The sequence below is a fragment of the Limulus polyphemus genome, unplaced genomic scaffold (genome assembly GCF_000517525.1).
Source record: "Limulus polyphemus unplaced genomic scaffold, Limulus_polyphemus-2.1.2 Scaffold1, whole genome shotgun sequence".
NCBI lineage: Eukaryota > Metazoa > Arthropoda > Merostomata > Xiphosura > Limulidae > Limulus > Limulus polyphemus.
The window spans coordinates 3,407,537-3,429,904 of NW_013665611.1; the positions used below are offsets into that span (position 1 = coordinate 3,407,537).

The 22,368-nt window shown below is 31.3% G+C and overlaps 1 protein-coding gene across 1 annotated transcript in view; it reads left to right on the forward strand.

Moving 5' to 3' along the window:
- LOC106460925 overlaps positions 1-22,368 on the forward strand; it is an 80,058-nt gene that overhangs the window by 42,111 nt on the left and 15,579 nt on the right. The window contains exons 13-19 of the mRNA XM_022390553.1: positions 1,830-2,002; positions 4,693-4,800; positions 8,793-8,920; positions 14,049-14,195; positions 14,499-14,593; positions 17,827-18,271; positions 18,369-18,536. Of these exons, the coding sequence (XP_022246261.1) occupies positions 1,830-2,002; positions 4,693-4,800; positions 8,793-8,920; positions 14,049-14,195; positions 14,499-14,593; positions 17,827-18,271; positions 18,369-18,536 (1,264 nt within the window). The remainder of the gene's footprint in view (positions 1-1,829; positions 2,003-4,692; positions 4,801-8,792; positions 8,921-14,048; positions 14,196-14,498; positions 14,594-17,826; positions 18,272-18,368; positions 18,537-22,368) is intronic.

The following is a 22,368-nucleotide window of genomic DNA, read 5'->3' on the forward strand; positions in this document are numbered from 1 at the left end:
TAAAAAAGAGCAAAGGTCCTAAGACTGAACCCCGAGTTATCACACTTGTGACATTAATCCAGTTTGATTGAACTCCATTTGCTTTCTTCCATCCAGCCACTCTTCTACCCAACTTGCTATTTTTTTTACAAGCTTTTTATGTGGCACCTTGTTAAAAATCCAGATACACCAAATCTATACCCTTACCCTCATCTACATAAGGAGTAACCTTTTCAAAGAATGTTAAAAGATTTGTAAGGCAAGATTTTCCCTTAGTGAAACCATGTTGACTATCCAATAAAATTCTAAACTTTGTTAAAGGACTTTGCAAAGCATCTTTTACCAGACTTTCCAAAGCTTTTCCCACAACTGATATAATACTAATGGGTCTATAATTACTGGGACAATTTTTATCACTTTCCTTGAAACTCTGAGTTACATTAGCTAACTTCCAATCTTCTGGTACCTGCCCACTATTCAAGGACTGACAAAAAATAGTAGTAACTGATTCATATATCCAATCTTTAACCTCCTTCAAAACCCTTGGGGAAATATTATCTGGCCCAGGAGCCTTATCATTTTTTTAAACTTTCCAATTTTTTCTTAACCAGCTCAGAATTAATGCTGACATCTTGTTTGATCTCATTTCCTTTTATCAACTGTTCAAGATTTGGAATACTGTTTAAATCTTTGTTTTTGAAATTCTTAGTTGGAAATTATTAACTGACCAGTTAGAATATTATTAAATTATTGTATTCTTAATCATACCCCCCCTCCATACACACACACACACAAGTGGCTCAGCAGTAAAGAAGCAAAAATCAGGGTTCAATACATGTAGTTTGTATGTCACAGATAGCCCATTGTGTAGCTATGCTCTTAAACAGAAACAATCATACAACTCAAGATATGATATATAATTTAAAGTATATTTTTAGACTAAATCAGCTTAGGATTGCATGTAACTGGTATATATTTTCCTAATTCAAAAGTCAACTTTAATATATTTCTTCAATTGGAGCATTGGAAACAAAGTAATGGATATACCTTCAGTTGGAGACCAATATACAGACAGATATCTCACTTGATCAGGTACAACTAAAAACCATTTTATTCCATTTGAATTAAATTTTGAACTCTACAAAAGATTAGGGCTGGGTAGGGTTAGAATGCTGGACTGTGGATCTGATGGACCATGGTTTGTGTCCATTGCTGTTTTTATATAAATTGTGCTACACACTGGAACCATGAATGTGTCATAAGAGTGGTGGTTAGGTTCCATCGATCAATTAGAGAAACCCAAGAGTTGCTGAGGGGTGCTGTTAACTAGCTGCTCCCAGATCTCTTTAACCCTGGCATGCCAAAATTGCTTCCTCCACCCCTGTTACAGTAGACTTGTATTGCCATTTGATAGTAAAGTAAATTGTATAAACATTTGTGACATGCTGATTTGGCTAACTGCAATTTAGTTTTCAGTGTTAAGATATGAAAATGTCTCAAAATCATTATTGGAATGCATTTGTGTGTAGCATTTAGTATCAGTTAGTTAATGTTTGCTGTCTGTGCTATCTTATTACCTTAATTCACCATGAAGGCTGAGTGTAATAACTATATCAAGCTTCAAGAAGCACTCCAAAAAATGGTGATAAACTGATTTAAAACTGTAGTAATTAATAGTTTTTTTTTACTTAAAATCTTAAAATACATATAATTGGTTTTATGCCAGTCTTAAAATGCTGTATCTCTGTCACAGCCAGATGTATTATGTTCTGTTGAACTAGTTCGGTTAACTCCATTTTTGCAAACTACTAAGCAGTGTTATTAGTCAACTATTATACATCTTTTTGCAGGAAATACACAAAGGTGATTTTCAACATGTACAGTCAACAAATTACAAACATATCTGAAGAAACAGCAGGTGAAGAAGAAGAAAGACTTCTGAACATCAAGCAGTCATGGAAAAATAGTATTGATTATACCAAGTTTAAGATAAACAAAGACAGTGTAGTTGTCAGAAGTACATGTAAGTTTTAATACTAGTAATGTTTCTAATTATAATATTTTGATTTTGTATAAACAAGTCAGCTGTGAATTAAAATACATTAGAATAGTTCAGATATTTTTTAATAGATGGTTTAAAGCTGCTTGTGAAACTTAATGCATTTTTGGTTCCATTTAACTAATAGTTTTGCAAATTAAATTTTCCTTTTAGTAGCACATAGTTATTATTTTTGTCTGAGCACTAATACTACAGAAACTAATGAATCAACTTGGTGATTTTAGTTTTTATAGTTGAAAGCTTTAACAAACAAGTATTGTTAATACAGTTTAATCCCTGTAAGTTTGTGAGTAGTATAAATTACTTTGACTTTCCTTTGTACATATAGTTTAGTCTTCACAAAATTATCTAATATTAGCCAACTTATGTATAATCTATGTTGAAACTTACTCTCTGTCCTTTACAATTAATATTCTAGAGAAAAAATATAAAAAATTCTGTTTTGAGATTAGCACCCTTTTAGATTCTTATACATGTAAAAAACAAACCATTGCTGTATACAAAAAATGATTTTATTTGCTTAATTTGAAGTGCCTACTTATTATTTACTGCCAACAACTTTCATTGTTACAAGTATTGAATACTTTAATATAAAAAAAAAGTAAATTTGTTTTTCTATGATATAAACAACATTTTGAATCACATTAAATAGCTTTAATATATATTATCTTCCAATTTTCTTAACTAATTTGTGTCAGCCACTTTCTATGTATGCTAAAAGCTGCCCGGAAGATTATGTCTACGTAGCCTAAATTTGTTATGTTTTTTTTCTGTTTTTACTCAAAAGATGTGTCAAAAATATTAAATTTTGGTGAAATATAGAGATCAATTGCTCCATAACTTTACAGAATAAACTTTTAAGTAAATGTTCTTGAATTAATAATTGGATGTGTGTGCTTTTCATATATAGCTTTTTTAGCCTTTCGTAACACTTTCATGGTACATGGTATATAATTTCTAGTTTTTATGAGTTGGTTTATAAATCCATTAAGCATTATTAGTTAAAATATATTACATGCTCCCTAGTGGCACAGTGGAATGTCTGTGTACTTACAATGTTAAAAACCGGGTTTCGATACCCGTGGTGGGCAGAGCACAGATAGCCCATTGTGTAGCTTTGTGCTTAACTTTAAAACCAACAAACAAATCTATTACATAAATTTTACTCAGATTTTTTAAATATATTGCAGGTATATCATCTTTTTCTACTGCACCTTTAGTTAATATAGAAATTTTTACAATTTCTTTACGTGTATGTCATCTTAATATCAAATATTGGTCAATGGAACCATTAAGTTTATCTCATTTTTGTTACTCATGAATCTAGGTCATTCAGTTAGTATGCTACAAACCTTTTTTGTGAGAGAGATTTCTGTAACATAGAATATAATGAATAAAAATACAGTGACCTTTTCCACTGGGAAGTCAAATGATGCCCTAAGTATACAAAATTCCTCATTTCGAAGAATGGCATTTTTTTATATAATGCCATGTTTTCACATCCTGGAACAAACAGATTGATAATGATATTGAGTTAGTGAGAGCCCTTCAGTAAAGTTAACATACATTACATTTTCAATGTGTTTGTTGGAAATAAAGATTGTTTCACTGTGTCATACATTGTGTCCAATCTCTTTCATGGCTTTAAACCCAGTAAAAGTTAAGATAATTCAGATTTTCTAGCAAACCTCCTGTTATTTTAAGGGAAATCAGTGAACCTGAGAATACCACATTTCAAAACATATTTTGTGTGCCATCATTGTCATATATTTTGTAAGTTTAAATTAAATATAAAATGGTAGTTGTTCATACTGTGATGTCCTTGCCATTAATGGCCAAGTCAACTTTGGTAAAAGCATGCTTGTTTCTCAATATAGCTTATTTTGAACTTTGAGCTTTTTTTTCTGAGAAACTAAAATGACATTGAAATAAAACTGTATCAGTACCAGTTAGATGAACCTTTTCACAACTCCTACCATATGGTGAAGAAATGCTCCTATTCTGTGTGACTTAATCTTTCCTTCCCACCTGTTGTTACTTGCTGAAAACTTCATAGTTAACTTGTGCTTACATGAAAAATTTTCATTTATTGAATTTTGCTGAATTAGCTTTAAATTGTAATTTTATCTACATAACATTACAGCTTGAAGAGGTGAGTGTCTATACTTCTTTAAGGAAAATTTCACCACTACATGAGACAGTAGATACAGAAAGTAAGACCTAGGGCTGAATTGGAAAATGACCTTATTGGCTTTAGTATACCAAATTAAGTCTTTAGACATATGAAAAAAGTTTGGAAAATATGAAATATATAATATAAGAAAGTGAGATATGTGTGTTATTTGCATCCTTCACCCATATTGATGTTTTATTAATAGTAATTATTTAATGGCTAAGCATCATGCTTTATACCAATATATATATGTGAAATGGCTATACATTTTTATACTCTTAAGAATCTTGATGTGAGAGAATATACATCAGTTGTAGTTTATTTTTACTATCTAATAATGTAAAATTATAATGTATATATAATGCAAAATGTATTAAAAAGTTCAGTATAATATATTGTAGGGTTAAATCACGTGTTATTTCCAAATTCTCCTTATTAAGGAATTAAGTAATTGGTGCAAGGTAACTTGTGTTTTTTTCAGTGAGCTGTTTCCAGAATGTGACATTTGATACAGTGAGTGGAACCAATCTGACATGGCCTCACACTCGACTTGGAGCTTCTGTTATTCCTAAGGAATTCTGCATTGAAGGTAAACATACTATTGTTGTTTTATCATAAAAAAAGTTCATTTGTGGAACTTTTTTACATAATCTTGTAATTGAGAATATAATTACTTGTAGTTTAGCCAGAAGATCAAACCACTTGCCCTCAGCATTAGCTAACAGTGATTTCTGTAAATATTTCTTCACTTTCTCCCTTTTGTATTTTTTATAGTTTCTGATATTCCAGACTGAAAATAATCTGAGTGTAGAATTTGAAAGTCATTCAGTCAGAAGAAATCAGAGCAAATAATCATATACATTTTTTTGAAGAAAAACAACAGAATTCATTGTATAAACTCTCAATGAGAAGAGTATCACAAAGATAGGTCATTTAATATATGGTGACTAAAGATACTTTACTTCAGTGGCAGCTTTTAGGATTATGTTTGGAGTAACTGTGTTTCCTTAAAAAAAATTATTTTGTACTCAGTTATAGATGTCTTCATACTTAAATTTAATTACAAGATAGTGCTCTACACATTGCTTGCTTCTATATTTATATGCATAACATGCTTGCTGTCAATCATAGTACCTGTGCTGCTATACAGTGGTGAATGTCATGTCCCAGTCATTTAGCTTAAGTAGATCTGGTACTAATATTGGCAGTTAAACAGTAAAATTTTTAAGGACCATTTACATTGCACATTTAATTTAGTATAGCTGTTGTATGTGTAGTTTAGAGTACAGTGATGACATTACATACCAAAGCATCAATGACATGTTGTGTTAATGAACAAGTTTATTCATTCATCAGTTTTCACTTTCATTTACTAATCCTAAATCAATATGCAAAACTCCTACAGCCAAGTGTTATAGGTTTGCATGACCATATAAAATATGCTAGTTGCCACTATCATAATGGAGTAATATTTTATGTTTTATAACTCATTGTTACAGCACTAAGTACTGTAGATCTGCATGGCCATATAAAATATGCTAGTTGCCACTATCATAATGGAGTAATATTTTATGTTTTGATAACTCATTGTTACAGCACTAAGTACTGTAGATCTGCATGGCCATATAAAATATGCCAGTTGCCACTATCATATTAAAAGGATACTTTTATGTTTTAGTAACTCTTTGTTACAGCACAATGTCAAACTTCTGCCTACAGCCAACCAAGTACTGTAGGTCTGCTTGAAAGTGTTGTTATTTTTGTTTAATAAAACTTGACCAATGTATTTTCTTAGATTTTTTTTTCAGTTCTTACCTCTTACAGTTTTTTAGTTCAATAGCAAAATGTATGGTAATTCAATTTATATTCTTAAAGTCTACAAGAAAATAAGTTTTGTTTGAAGTTTTTCTATAATGTTTGCATTATCCACCTTCTGAGATGCTTGTTTGTAACATGTGTGTATGTGAGAGCATAAATCTAGTTATATTAAACTTCTAATAATCTGGTTAATTCTGTATAACATGCTAGTTTTCATGAGCTATTCTCACTTCATTGGGACTTTTTTGCTGACAGTTCTCAGTAAATCTTCTTCTGAAGTCAATAAAATTAAATACATTAATCTATGAATATCATTTAAAGTAGAATCAAAAACACATTTCACATTCAAAAGAATATTCTCTTTTTTTTAAATATTAATTTTATGATGATAACTTAGACAGATGAGAAATACTTAAATAAAACTTAAACTGAAACTTGTTGTTTTGTTTTGTATTTTTCTCTGAGGAATGTTTAGTTGTTTTAACTCATCTCCATTATCAGTACCTTAACCATATTTAAATGCGATAAAAATCACATTAACTGGAGACGTTTTTTTTTTTCACATTCCTCTTAATTTGTCCAATTTATGGATTCAAAGGCATATACAAATAGCATCTCAGGTGAATCTCTTTTCTCCCACAAGTCAGTGCCCAAGAGACCTGTCATTAATACTGGAACTCATCAGTTGGGCTAGATGTTGAGAAACAAAAAATTCTTTGAAATGCTATTTATGTGTAGTATAATACTTTAAAAGTTATTGTTTAAAATAACAAAAGCTGGAGAAGAATTGAAAACTAATAGGCCTAAAAGTTGTGATAAAAATTACATGAACTGAAGAAACATTTGCAGTTAGCATGATTCCTACTACAAATTTTTAATGCTTCTCTAGCTTTTAGTGTTTAAACCATAACTCATATTTATATCTATTAATAAATAATTGATGCCACCATATCACTAACCAGTGAATAGTTACAACACATATACACTCCTCTCAATTACATGATCATCTATTCAGTCATGCTCTCTGTACTTCTGTTAGTAATCTGCACTTTCTTACTGTAACACTCCTCTCTAAACTTTATTTCTTTCTCCAAATATAGTATAATCGTGGATATCGTAAAAGAAACTTCTAAGTCACCTTGAAGGCATTCAATAATTTGCAAGTTTGCCTTTTATGTTCATCTTCTGTGTTCTCTTAAGTAGAATTTAGAAATCCTTTTGAAATGTTGCAAGTATCCTCAGGATTTCTTAGCTCTGATCTGAAATTGTTCAGTTCAGCTGCCCATAGCCAAACTATTTACTGTTCTGCTGCATTAAAACACCTTAAAAATCTTCTAAACATTTAGAAGTTATCATTATGGAAAATTAGATGTAATTAGGTTTTCAAGTTTGAGAATAAATAGAAAATTAATTTATTTAAAGTTACTCACGTTGATATTAAATGTTTTGGCCAATAGTAACAACCAATCTTTTGCACTTTCTTCCTCAAACAATAGAATGCTGACAAACATTGAAGAACACCTAGAAAACTCATATCATAGCTTCAAGAAAGCTATAGACCCATTTAAAAAACATGAAAAAGATCTTTATAATTATTTGAGTTTGCTAATTGCTTATTAAAATAACTATGTTCAATATCTTTTATTCAGTATACTCCTCGAGTATTCCTTTTTTTTAAAGATTTTTCCTTGTCCATTTAGGTTTTAAAAACGAGCTGTTCAATTAAACTTGCTATCTGTAACAAGTACTTATGAATATGTATAGAATTTCAGTTACTTTTAAAGCTTAACACGTTTCTTGGAAGTGAAACTAGTGACTCAGATCACTAGACAAAGTATTCAGGTTTTTATAACAATAAACATCTGTTAAATAGCTCCCTCATGGTAGAAGCTCTAGTAGTCATAGAACTATTAAGATGTTTCAATAATTGAAGAAGTTAAACTTTAATTAATGGTAGAAAAGAAAATTAAAACAAGCTCAAATGACAACTATAGTAACAGCAAAGTGAAGTGTGTACAATCAGCAGGATCGTCACAGGCTTGAAACACAGACAGGACTTCACCAGCAAGTCTTGGATCTTCCAAGTTAGATACAAATCCTGTTTCCTCAAAAGTCAGAACAAATTTAGTATGTAAATGCCAAAACTGCATTTATAATACACATTCGTGCTGTAACTAACCAATCAGAAAACAGGTACTGTAATGCAGAAATATTTCTGCTTCATTTCTGCAAGGTAGTCCCCCATAAACAAGGTAAAGTAGAATACAATGCCACTATCTCATGATGAACCAGACATTTTACAGGAAATAACAACATGGGACAAACTTAGCATACGACCTCAATAGAACTTAAGCTGATCCATATTTAGGAAAATTTTATGGGTGTGAAATATTCACTAGGGTAGTAAAGTATTGGTATTTGTTTGCTACAGCACATTAAGCTTGAAGGTAATTGAATAGTAAATGGTACTTGAACTTTTTTTTTTTAGAAACTATCATTTTTATTAGAAAGACAGAAAGATGTACATACAGATATGAGTTTATTAGTGTAGAAACAAAACACAATTTCAAAATATATTTTTAAAGAAGGTTTTGCATTTTATGAAATATTCACAGATTTATAGAGAATGTTTACAAAAGTACTATATGTTGTTTTGAGGACTTAAAACTGAATGGAGATTTGATAAAGTTCTCAATACAACCCTTGTAAAAAACATAGTTTCAATAGTTATATACTGTGATCTATATCTGTATATCTCTGTAGAAAATGGTGATCCTGTAGTTCGAAAGTGTGAGGGAGATTTCATTGTGGGTGCTTCCTGGGGACCTGTTAAGGGATCCTGTAGAGGAACACTCAATAAAGTCACCCTAGCCCTAAACAAATTAAGTCAGGTAAGTTTGCTGGACTTGTAAAGAGCAACCAGTGATAATTTTTGTCTTATTTTGATTTTAGTAAAGAATATGATATAAGTTCAGTAATATCAGGGAATAGATTCTTTACACACTTGAGTAGTATATTTGAACTGTTAACTACTCATGAAGAAGTAAACAGGTTAAACTTCGGAATAGTTAATGTTCAGTTACTGGAGTCTTTCCTGTATATTTATTGTTAGTATTACATGGGATTATTTTATTTTTCATATCTTGTTAAGATAATACTTTTTTTTCTTTCTGTACTGTAATGTAAAAGAAGTCTGAAAATGGATAGAGCAACAAGTAGATTTAGTTAACTATGTATTGATTTTTAATTATCATGCACTTAGTTTTCATTTTCCATATATGTGACATCATCTGCTTTACTTTGTGATAATTCCAAGCACACGTTACCGTATTCTTTCGAAATGAGGATAAAAATTTCTCATGCAAGTTTTGAACCTTCCAAGTCAGAAATGAATCTATCTGAAAAGTACCAAAGTGCATTCACAATTCATCTTCTCTTTGTGGCTAACCAATCACAAAATTAGATCACAAGAATCCAGAAAGCTCCCTGTTCCATATTACAGTCATAGAGCATTCTTCTATAAGTAAGGTAAAGTAATACACAATATAACTATTCCATGAAACAGTAGATAATTTCCATGATTGGACCCTTGTTCCAGAAAGTTCCAGATTTAGGATGTTCGAAATCAAATTTAAAAACATTTGAACAATTTGTAGATATGAAATAAATATAGTAAATGAGAGTGAAATATATCATATTTGTGTACTACAACCACTTTATCCTTGAAAACAGTTTAATATGGCTGTATACAAACGAAAATCATAATATAACTAAAATGTGCACAAACTGGGGAGATTGCATGAAAGAGGTGGTGAAACATACCATAGAAAAAAAAACCCATAAAACAATGATATGTTGATAGTGTATTTCAACCCTTTATGAACTGAAGAAATGTCATTGGTATCACCTGATATTTTTTATTTTCACAGTGGAAATACTTAAATGACATGAAAGTCAGAAGCAACTTATGGTATCTAGTTTCAGTTTAAAAAATTCATATGATTTTATATTGTTTTTTAAATTTTCTTTGTTGTGAAATTTAAAACATTTTTTTGTGAGACACAGGTTTTAAAAGCATCAAAAACTACTTCTTTTAATTTTTTATAATTTCAGTTTTTAAACTTTTGGTTAGAAAGTTTCGTTTTATTTATCCAACCAGATTCAACTATATTTATATTTATTGGCTGTTTGCAGTAGTCACCACTTCAGGTAATAAATAGTCAAAAAAATAACAAAAACATAAACTAAAAAAGATTTATCAATGACCTAGATACTGACCTTTCAAAATGACATCAGGTCAGACTAGATAACATAAGTTTTACTTACAGTATTTTGGTTGAGATCAATTTATATATCATAACTATAGTTTCTTTTCAATGAATTATAAGTTCTTTTATTTATGTATGTTATTTGACTAGAATAAATTTAACAATGATACTCAATAAATATGTATTTGAGACATCATAATACTTTGCCATCAGTCCAAGCATCTAAAAAATCTGTGGATTTTTGAATTTCCACAGATGCTATCTTAAACTTCGATACCAGTGTAAAACCACTGTGACTGGATATAAAGTGGTGGAAAAATTATTGCATCACCTAATTTTTTTCACACTTTCTTGATTCCTGTAATTTTGTATGAAATTGTACATTGTGGAAGTGTCAGAACTAGTGTAAAATGGTTATGGACATTATGTGATATAAGCTGACTCATATTTCAGTCATACCAACACATATGTACATCTTTATTAACAAACCAATTGTGATAAATGTATTACAACAGCTGATCAATAAATTCCTGGCAAATATAAGGATTTTCTCTGAGTGAGAAAACCTAGATTTAAAAATAATGCCACTAATTCAATTGACAAAATGTGATTACACGTGGATTAGAACTTCTTGCAGTTCAAAGCTGCTTCTTGGTTTTTTGTCTTACACTTTGTTACCCAATGCCTTCCAGCAGTTTTTGATAGAATTGAGATCTAACTGTTTTCAAGACTGAGCTTTATTCAGATTAAATGGTGTGAGATCATAAAAGGGTGGAAATGAAAGCCTGCAGTAATAAAATGGGAGAAAAAGAAGAAAAATATTTTTTCAATGAATAATAGTTTCTTAGTAAATATAAAGCTATGCTTTTGGATGGGCAGAAAAAAAATGGAAAGAAAAATCAATAAGTCTATTGTGTATAGGTAGGATTCCTTGGAGCTGGCCCGGCATGGCCAGGTGATTAGGGAGCTTGACTCGCAATCTGCGGGTCGCGGGTTCGAATCCCCGTCACACCGAACATGCTCGCCCTTTCAGCCATGGGGGCATTATAATGTGACGGTCAATCCCACTATTCGTTGGTTAAAGAGTAGCCCAAGAGTTGGCGGTGGGTGGTGATGACTAGCTGCCTTCCCTCTAGTCTTACACTGCTAAATTAGGGACGGCTAGCGCAGATAGCCCTCGTGTAGCTTTGCGCAAAATTCAAAACAAACAAACAAATCCTTGGAGCTGTGCAGAAATGAAAGATTGAATATTTTTGTAATTTTTCTTTGCAAATTATGCTTCATAAATGCTACAAAATGACAATTAAAAATTTCTTGAGTTAAAAATTGTTGAAATACAATTATAATTAATACTTTTTATTTATCCAAGTGTGTGATAAAAACCTGAAAGGTGCTTTGCAGTATAGATAGGATTTAAACAAAATAAATTAAATGTGCTAAAACTGATAATAAACTAATATAAATAAAACTTTAAAGATAAAGAGTTAACAACAACAAAAAAAAAAGACAATGCAGCATAAAATGGAATAAAATGCAAAAATTAATATTACTGTCATTATATAACTAAACACAAAGGATTATAGATTGGACCTTCACTGGAAGCTCCTGGATTCCTATTCTTATGGCTAGAGTTGATGAAGAAAAGTTAGTTGATGGTGAGTGGTGTTGCAGGCATAGCCACAGCTCTTATTGTTTCTGCTGATTTGTCTTTTCTTGCTGAGTGGGTCTCTTTATCTGATAAATTAGGAAACTTATCCATGGTTCTCCTACTTAGCAGTTCAGCTTACAGTTTTTTTGTGGTTTTTTCAAGCTATGTTCTCCTCACAGTTGGGCCCAGATTTTGTTTATTCTGACATGACTGGTAGAGGGCACTCAGATACACAACATTTATATTGCAACATAACAATATCATTTCTACTTTTCTCACAAGAAAGCTCCTTGTTTATCACACGTGGGACATAAAGTCAACCATGCTGCTCAGAAACAGTCACTTAACCATTTTCAGCATTACATTATTTTCTCTGACTTTGGATAATCTGCTCAAGAATGACTGAAATTATTGGTGGTTCTTGATGGTTCGGTCTCCTCAATGGGAGTATATAGCAGGAAGCTGTGGAACATATATCTGGAATTGTATCTGCCACATTTGACAATTGTAGAGCAATACCACATAGAGAAGTTAACGTTGAACACAAAAAAGTAGATAGTAGTCACAAGTGGGCCCTGCTACAGAAAGTAGCCACTAGGTCTGAATTAGTACATAATCTTGACTGGTCTTAGCATGTTATGAAGTAGAACAAGAGAAATTTATAATTTTTGCACTGTAGTAGAGTTAGGAGATGTGGTATTTACATACTACACTATTAATAAAAACTTTTGAAGTATGATGATCCATTAAAAAAAAATGAGACCTGCCATAAAATGAATTAATCTGACTTATACATTTAACAACTAACCCATTTCAATCTACTGGCTCTATGTTCATTCACATATGAATGATTTATGAGACAAACATGGAGTACATATGCAAAAATATGGAGAAATGTCCATTATGATAAACTTTTATCAAAATCCAACAGTCATTTATAGAAAATTTAATAAAACTATGTTACAGATTTTAACGATTTTTTGGGGGGTTATTTTTGGATTGTACAGCGATGATCTCTCAGCTGTGTAGATGATGATAAACTTTCATTGGAACTTCTATTAAAGTTTGGTTGTGCTGAAGCTGATGTTTGTGATTATGTGTTATTGCCTGCCAAAGATTTGCAGTTATCATTTTAAATAAGCTTTTGCAAAGGATGGTGGGATCAATAGACTGAACGTAAAAAAGTTCATTAGAACAGCAGCAAGTGACTTAACAGATATATGGTCAAATGAGATTGCTATGATTTTAGTTTCCTGTGCAATATTTCTTATGAAAACAGCCACTGATTTCAAGGAGTAGCTGTAAGCTTGTGAATTTTGGTCTTATGAGCCTTTGTCGTCTTTAAAATTCTTGCTCACTATCTTCATAATAATCTCAAGAGATATTCTCTACTTTCTCACAACATCTTTTTGGGTTATAATGTTCTCTTTCATAATCATAACATTCACTGCCTAGATGAGGGCATCACTTTAGATTGGTGTGGAATTGGTTTAGGAGCTTGTTGCTTTCCTAAATGCTGGACTGTTTTCACTTCCATGGAACACCCCAGTGGCTCAGCAGTAAGTCTGACAGGCTTATAGCATTAACAATTGGGTTTTGATACTTGTGGTAGACACAGCACAGATAGCTCTTTGTGTAGCTTTGTGCTTAACAATAAACAAACAGACCATTACCATAAAGAATATTTAAAGCATTCTTTTTTAAAGTATTATACCACTTGGCTCAACTTTACTTAATATCTCACTATTCAAATATATTTCTTTGTACAAGACTATAAGTTAGTTCTCCAGCTACTAGTGTGCCCAAGATAACAGTGCACTATTGATTAGTTGAAAATTCAACATGAACCATGTAAAAGTGCTAGACATGTTGCCCATTCTGCCACATTTTGGACCTTCCCCAGTACACTTTCTTATTAATGTATGCTTATTGCTTTGAGAATTACTCTTAACCCTATGCACAGGTTATTTTCTGTACAGCAGTAGATACGAATTTTTTTTTAACTATTTTTTCTTGATTAAGCTACTGCAATTTTGAATTCATGTATATCAGTCCTTTTTTTAATAGATTGAAGTAAATATAAACTTGTGTTTTTCTTTCTAGGTTAAAGTAAGAAAAGATAATACTATTAATGTATCTAGCAACATGAAAAAATTGATAGAGGACCATGATATATTTTGTGCACTTGATGTCTACTACGTTGCAAAAATAATGGAAAAACTTTCACTTGTAAACACCACAAATAACACTGTAAGTATCCTTACTTTAAAAATATAGAATAATCTTCTCTTTTTTTACGTTTTCATTTTCCGAAACATAAGGTTTGCATATATATATGTTTTAAACAAAATTAACATTATGTTGTATTGACAAAATCAAGACTGATGAACACTTTATTTCTTGCCTTTAATTGTTTTATATTTTGAAAAAGAAGTTAAAAAGCAAGATAATTTCAGATATAAAAGTTCGTTTGTGAAATTACACTATATATTTTTTTTTCAGCAATGATTTAGGAAAGTTTTATTGTATGATGTAGATCATTTTATGTTTTAGGTGCTACACAATGTTGTTTGTGCTGTTGATAAAATTCTAGAAATTGAAGAATCCATATTAGAATCTTCCCAGAGAAAAATAAATGCTACCAGCATGTAAGTGTTTATCTTAAAAATCATGAAAGCATAAATGTAATGATGCTAAATCTAAACAGTCTGACATAAAGCTTTCTATAGTGTTAGAAAATAAAACACAGTGGTGTGGTATATACCTGTCATTGAACTAATTGATTAGTAAATATTTTGGTTGCATTTATATCATATCACAGTAATGCAGAGGGTTTAGTACATTATATTACAATGATTTTTAATCTTCAAGCAAACATGTTATGTGACAACCTCAACCAATATAAAGTTGCAGTGGAATAGTATGTGTCAAAACTGCATTTTAACATTGTTTAGCATTTCATAGGTAGTCTGATGCCACCCTTTACAAAGTAAAATTTTCATATAATCTGATCATAAACATGTTCAGATTAGAGATTTGGAATGTACAAAATGATGATATCTTTTGTATTTAATGCCATTAGAAAAAAAAAATACAGATCATCTTGGAGAAACAGGACCATCCAGAAAGAGACCTGCAGCAGGGTGTACCCTTGCCTTGGTAAGCAAAGTGTGATGACTTGTAACAGGAGAGAATCTATGAATGGAATAGTCAGTAGCAAAAGCAGTCGTGTGTCTCAGCCAACAGTATGAAAGGTATTAAAGAAGGAGCTCTCTCTGGAAAAGCAACAAAAATCACATGTACACAGGTTGTATCCATGACATATCTGTTCAACTGTTGTATACCTCAAGCAGCTGGAGGATGAAATGGGTATTTATACTATTCCATAGAAAGACATATCACTCAAGTCACCAGATGAAGCACTTATAGATTTTTTTTCAATCAGACTTTTGGAACAGGTGCAAGGAAACAATCATCATTGTTTACAAGATGTATGTTTGAAAGAATGTAGGGAGGAGTGATGTAATTTGGACATGATTGCCTTATGATCAAACTATGCAGCAGGGCTATTGTCAAGTTGCTTGATTATATTATTGAGTATGACCAAATGTGGCATTATTGATGGCAATGATATAGTGAGGCTCCAAAATCATTTTAATATAATGTACTCAACATCTCTATAGCTTCTGATAAACTCATTGGATAAATTGTTTGAGCAACAGAATAACTATTGCTTTGGAAGTTATTTTAAAGTTTAACTAGAACAAAAAAGCCTTCTTGCATAAAGTTTATCTTGACTAGATAATAAGTTTGTTGAGTTCAATCTAGTTGCAAGATTGCGACTAAAGAGCATCAGTTTCAGCAAATTAATAAACTTGAAAGTTACTGAATGTAGAGTCTGTGAAATTTTTAATTTGTATTGAAAAATTGTAATTATTTTAAAAGCAGTTACCATCAATCTTTTATCAGTTTTCATTAACGAAATGTATTTTTGTATATAGCTCTGTATAGTTAAACTTATTTAAAAATATATATATATATGTGTAGATGTTTCAAGTTCACTTTATTGTTTAACAATTACTTTTCTATTATTTTTTTTTCATTGTTCTTGTAATTTGTGTTTAGGGTTTATAAGAATTATATGTGTGACATTTATATGTTAATGGAATTTCATCAGTTTCTATATAAATTTATGAGAAGTTATATTTATTTTTACGTTTTTAAGGGTGTAGTAGGTGAATTTATGCTTCCCTTATGTGATCTAAGCTCATTTAAAGATTCTGTAAATGCAGTACTGAAAATGCTAGTAAAACTATATCTTTTTTAGTTGCTATAATAATAGTAAAGTATGTGATGTTCAATCCATAGTTATAAAAACTTCACAACATTTTGGACCTCTGTTATGAAAGTAGTAGCTATCTGATCTTAACTTTCTTGGAGGAATATGCATTATTCCTGGTCCAACAGTCATAAAAAGTTTTGAAAGTCCATGAAAGTAAAACAAGTACATTTTTTTATTACTATTTTTAAAAGGAAATAAAGAGTTATTACCCTACTGGAGAGAACAACATATGTCGGTTCACAATGAAATAAATTGATTAAAGCAATTTTAAAAAATCTGTCCTGAGAGTGAATATGAGAAAGGTTTGTATAGACATACATAAGTATTGTTGAAATATTGTATTTTCACACACATAGTTAGTAGTATCATTTGATAGCTCTGAAAGAGAATGTGTTCTTTACCTAGATAATCTTTTCATACAGCTGCTTTTTGTTTAGAGGGGTGAAAAGAAAATGTTCAGCTTGACATAACTCCTTTTACAAGTGTATAGTGTCACCTTTAGTCTATCTTTCTAGAATCTCTGGGCCATAAGAAATGTTTTCCTTGTTTCTGATGTGGAAGTAACTTATTGTTGTTCTGAAATGTTAAACTGGACAAAAAATGTTATCTAGTTGTCAGAAACAGAATGAGAGTGATGTGTTGTGAAAATTCAGTGTCCACAAATATGTCTTTTCTTTGTTTCTCTGTACCACATAACTTTTTTTTTCTGGTGATTTTCCAAGTCTTTTTGTTTTAGTTATGGGGTTGCCACATCATGTCCCAAGGTGTGTCACCATGTTTTCCAAAATTGCAGAAAATGTTTTGTTAAGTTTTTATTTTTATTTATAACTGTTATAAAATTCAGTAATATAAAGTATTTTTGAATTTGCTCACTGATGTGGCACGCAAAAAATTATCTAATGTTTTATATTTCTTCTTGCACACGACCTGAAAAAGGTTCGCCAACACAACCTTGTGTAGCAGCAGGTAAAGTGGGGAGCCCTGATGCGCCAGTATATACTAGTTTATACTCATCTCTGCAGTGTCGAATCATTTTTGGTATGTACATAATGTGTCGCCATCAAAAAAGTTTGGAAAAGCACTGCTCTAAGCTATTGTCTTATAGTAAAGTTTCTTTTTCTTTTTTCATCATTTAGCAGTATTTTTTTTCTCTGTCTCTTTTTTTTTTTCTCTCTCTACTTATCTCTGTTACCTACTTCCCATAGTAATCTGTAGCAAGACTACTTTTGCTGAACCAGTTTATTTTCTCCTGGTCACATAAGAGGTCAGGACATCACCATGTTAATCATCATAATTGGAAGTGAGTCAAGGCAAGATTATGATTTATCTACTTGAGAAAAATTTTGCATAAAAAAAAGTTTGAAAAATTCATATGACCAACACCAAAAAAAGTTAAATATTCCAATCAAAATAACCCTATTACTTTTTTAGTTATGATAATTTTTAAGTTGATTGAAACTGAATGAACTTAGTGTGTTCCTCCTTTACTATTTATAATTAAAGCAAAAATATACTGTTTTTTATTTTATTTTTTTGCAGGATTGCCAATGCTTTAGAGAAGATGTTAAGCAGAACACAAGCTAATGTCTCACTATCCCTAAAGCAAGTAGCAGTGTCAAGAAGTGTAAATTATCAGTTTCAACCTGCTGAAGAGATTCAAGTTGGAATCCAACTATACTCAGTTTCCTCAGTTAAATCTAAAAACTCTTTGCAACCGGTCAAATACAGAGATGAATTTCCTGCTTCAGATATTACAGCTGGTATTGATTTAACATCAGCCATCATAAAGAACCACACACTGTCTGAAAAATATGGCACATCAATCGCACTTGAATTTATTGTATATAAGAATGGAAAGCTCTTTTCTTCCAGTTCTTCTACTTACAGAAGTATTGCAGTAGGCCCAGTAATTCTAGGAAACATTGCACCTGGTCCTGTATATGATCTGGATGTCCCTATTAGGATTGTGTTTAATCTTCCAGAGGTAACCTTTGTATTAATTATTTCTAAACATGTAGCTAGATTTTCAGTTAGTCACAATATAATGCTTATCATAAATAATTTTTGGTATTTTGTTTTAGAAATTCAACACAGTAGATGAAAAAAGATTAAAGTGTATGTTCTGGGACCAAAGACTTGGCAACAACGAGGGAAGTTGGAGCAGTAAGGGATGTCAGCTTGGTGAGAAAAAGAACAACAGATTTACCTGCCTTTGCGACCACCTGACACATTTTGGAATGATTTTTTTGGTAATTAATTTTTGTGAAATGTGAAAAATTATATTATGCAACTTTCTGTCATAATGCTTGTTTCATTTGTGAGAAGTTTTATTTCCTGTTGATAGAAACCATAAACACCCATGTGTCAGGGTTTTTTGTATATGTGTTCTGAGGATTCTTCTGCAGTAGGTGTCTGTGACTTGTTGGGCAGCTTAGGCCAACTGTCCCTGACCCCATTGTCATTCTTGGGTCCTTCTTTCTGTTGGGTGAGCTTGTGCTCTTATTTTCTCTATTTCTAGTCTCTCCTCTCTCTCTTTTTCTTCTTTCTCAAATTGTGCTCTTATTCTTTCTATATGCAGTCTCTCCTCTCTTTTTTAGTCTTCTGTTGCTGCTCTTCTCTCTCTAGTTCTTATTGTTATTTAACAAACTCTCATAGTTCACTATCTTTTAACCCAAAATGTTCACCTCTTTCTATGCATTTATCAAAATCAGCTGACAAGATAATACAGTGTGATTGTAATCTCTACACAATTTTTGTCACCACTACAATTTTGCATATATAGGCCTACTTATTTCTGCTGTCATTCACTTCTTTTTCTACTGCCATTTTCCAATGTATAATCCTGGCTGACTCGCCAAAATGTCAGGGTTTTATGTATCTGTGGGCTGAGGATTCTTCTACAATAGGTGTCTGTGACTTTTTGGCGATAAATGTCAACAATAAACGAACAGCACACAATCTTGTTTTAAAATAATATATTCAAAACAAGTCAAATGTATGTACAAAAATTCTTTACACTATAGAAAATCACAGTTTTATCTAAAACTAAATAATTCTCTTTTCTTGTCAAAAATCCACTTAGGCTGATTCAATTCCTTTGAATCCAATTTACAAGACAAACTATTTTTCTCTACTCTTATCACAATAGTATCCTGTCCCACCAAACATGCTCACCCTTTCAGCCATGGGGACATTATAATGTGACGGTCAATCCCACTACTCTTTGGTAAAAGAGTAGCCAACTAGTTGGTGGCAATGACTAGTCTTTCACTACTAAATTAGGGATGGTTAGTGCAGATAGCCCGCGTGTAGCTTTGTGCGAAATTAAAAAAAAATTCATATCATTAGTTCTTAACTTGTGCTCACTTGGTTGCCTGTATGTACACATAGATCACTGAGGAATCGAACTTTTCGTAAAGTACACGAATGGCGCTGATTTAACAATATTCAGTTAAGGTAATGAGGAAAGTTCGAGTAATGTGATGTCAACAATATTAGTAAATCCTCAACAACAATATATTTACAAATACAATGTATGACTCATACAAAGTTACGTAACAAACATTTGTCACAACTAACACTTTTAACTAAACAATCATTAATCGACTCATTTTTCGGAAAACATAGCTTAATGATAAAACAAAACACGAACTTAATAACAGGAAGCATTTATTAAACATTTCAGAATCTTCATAATTCCATCATCAGTGCTAACTTGCTTACCATATCTTGGAAGACAGAGCTCACTTATCTCGAAACAGTTGAAAAAGTTATGTAACACTTATTATCCCTAAATTGATCTGAAAGTTATTATGAAACCTAATTTCAGACTAAAAATATTTTCTGCTACAATGATCATTTGCCAACTGCCCATTGTTCACATCTCATCTAGTTATACATGTGCAGAGACTGTAAGACCTCCTATATTGGTGAAACCAAACGTCACCTTAAAGTACAAGCATATGAACACATGGGCATAACTATAAAAACTGGAAGAAAGGTTACCACTCCTCCCAACTCCGCTATCTATCAACACAAATAGGACATCCGATTTCTCTCTCAAACTTTAAAGTTCTTTCAACAGCCAAACATGATACTGAACTTCTTATAAAAGAAAAAAAATTATACATAAAAACTCTTCTCCTGTCCCTAAATAACACACAGTCTTCACTGCATTTAAACCTATTTTAAATATTTCACTTGTGCCTCAGTTTTCATTTTCTTGTGTTATATTTGTATATAACAAATTGTTTATTTCTTATGTATATATTGCTGTTGTAATTACAAATATTGTTTATTTGTTTTGTACCTCTAGATTACTGATGATGGAATTATGAAGATTCCAAGACGTTTAATAAATGCTTCCTGTTATTATGTTCGTGTTTTGTTTTATCATTAAACAATCATTAAATATTAAGTCACAAAGTAAACTAAATAGTAACACTTACACTAAACAGTCTTGTATATCCAACACCATGAAGTATTCACACACATACACACACACACACACACATATATATATAGAGAGAGAGAGAGTATGCACCCCATTTGAAGATCTTCCAAATTTTTATAAAAGCTTTGTATCTGTGTATAACATGCTTCTCTGTATTTTCAGAACTTTAACTTTGGAGTGATTCTTAGGAAAATAATGGTTTTTTTTTCAGGAAATAACAGCCCACTAGAGAACATTTTTTTGTTATATGACTATTTATGTAGCTTTGCAAATTACCTATATACAAGTGTTTTGTTTTAATCCTATTTCTGTAATATCTTAGGAACTTTAAATTCTGATCTGAATCACCAGCCAGTTCATATCCAGCACAGTGTTGTCAGTACTACTTATAAATAAGTGGAATTGGGCTTGCTTTTGCTAAAAGTCACTTTAATTTTTTTAAAGTTGCAGGTTTCAGTTTTCTGCATTTGTTTTCTCTTGAGGTCCCTTATTTGAGCTTTCTTGTAATAGCTGACTTCAGCACATATATTAATGGTTGTAGGAGTGTTTTTGGTGATTGACTGGGTCAATGAATTGTCTATATATCAAAAAAGTTTGAGAATCATCTATCCCTACTCCTGTTTAATTAAAAACACACCCACAACTGGGAAAACCACCATTTTGAGGGTAAGTCATAAAAGAGTAATTTTGGAAATCAACAGCTTATTTTTGTCATGCGACTTGGGAACATTCATTGATCCAGCATGTACTACATTTTGTACACAGATCTACACTATGAATAGAATTAGTAAATGGAATCTGTTCACAGCCACAAGATCAACCTTGTGACACTTGTAAATGTATTGAAATAGCTGCAACTACACATCAACCATCATAGAACAGCTGCAGTTAACAATTAGTATGTCTTGAATTTAAAACACTATAATCTAACTATTTACATTTGTTTCATTAAGTACAGAAAGTCTCTGTATGTTTTACACAAGAAAATACTGTTGTTGATTGCAGATAAAGTTTACTAATGTGCATTGCTAATGTTTGTACAAAGTCATGACAGTGACTTACAGATTACATTGTACATAAAAGCAATCTGAGTGAGCGTATGTAAACCAACATATATTTGTGATAAAACTCAAAATAGGTGTTTGAAATATTTAAGTCATGTTGTGTCCATCTTGGCTACAGTTACATTTTGTAAATTGTATCATGTAGTGTATAGCTGTATAAATTGCTGATTGGTTAATATTTCTGCAATGAACCAGCAAATGGCAGCATATTTAAAAGTTTTTTTCTTAAGTCAATATATTTTTGGATACAAAATTGTCACCAATGATTTGAAGTCAGGTTTGAAGATGCAAATTTGACATTCTTACATAAGGGAGACTAAAAAAAGGAAAAAGAACATTGTGCATTATACTTAAAAGTGTTTTATATCTTGATTCATTAAGATTTCAGATACTTCTGTACAAAGTTGACAAATTTCATTACTTTTAAAGGAAAAACAATTATCACACACATCGTTTTTTAAAAAAAAGAGTGATAAAATCTAATTTTTTTGGCCTTAACATGAAGAAAAAGGAGCTGTTATTGTACATTAGTAATTTAATCCAAATTTATACTTGTTGTGAAAC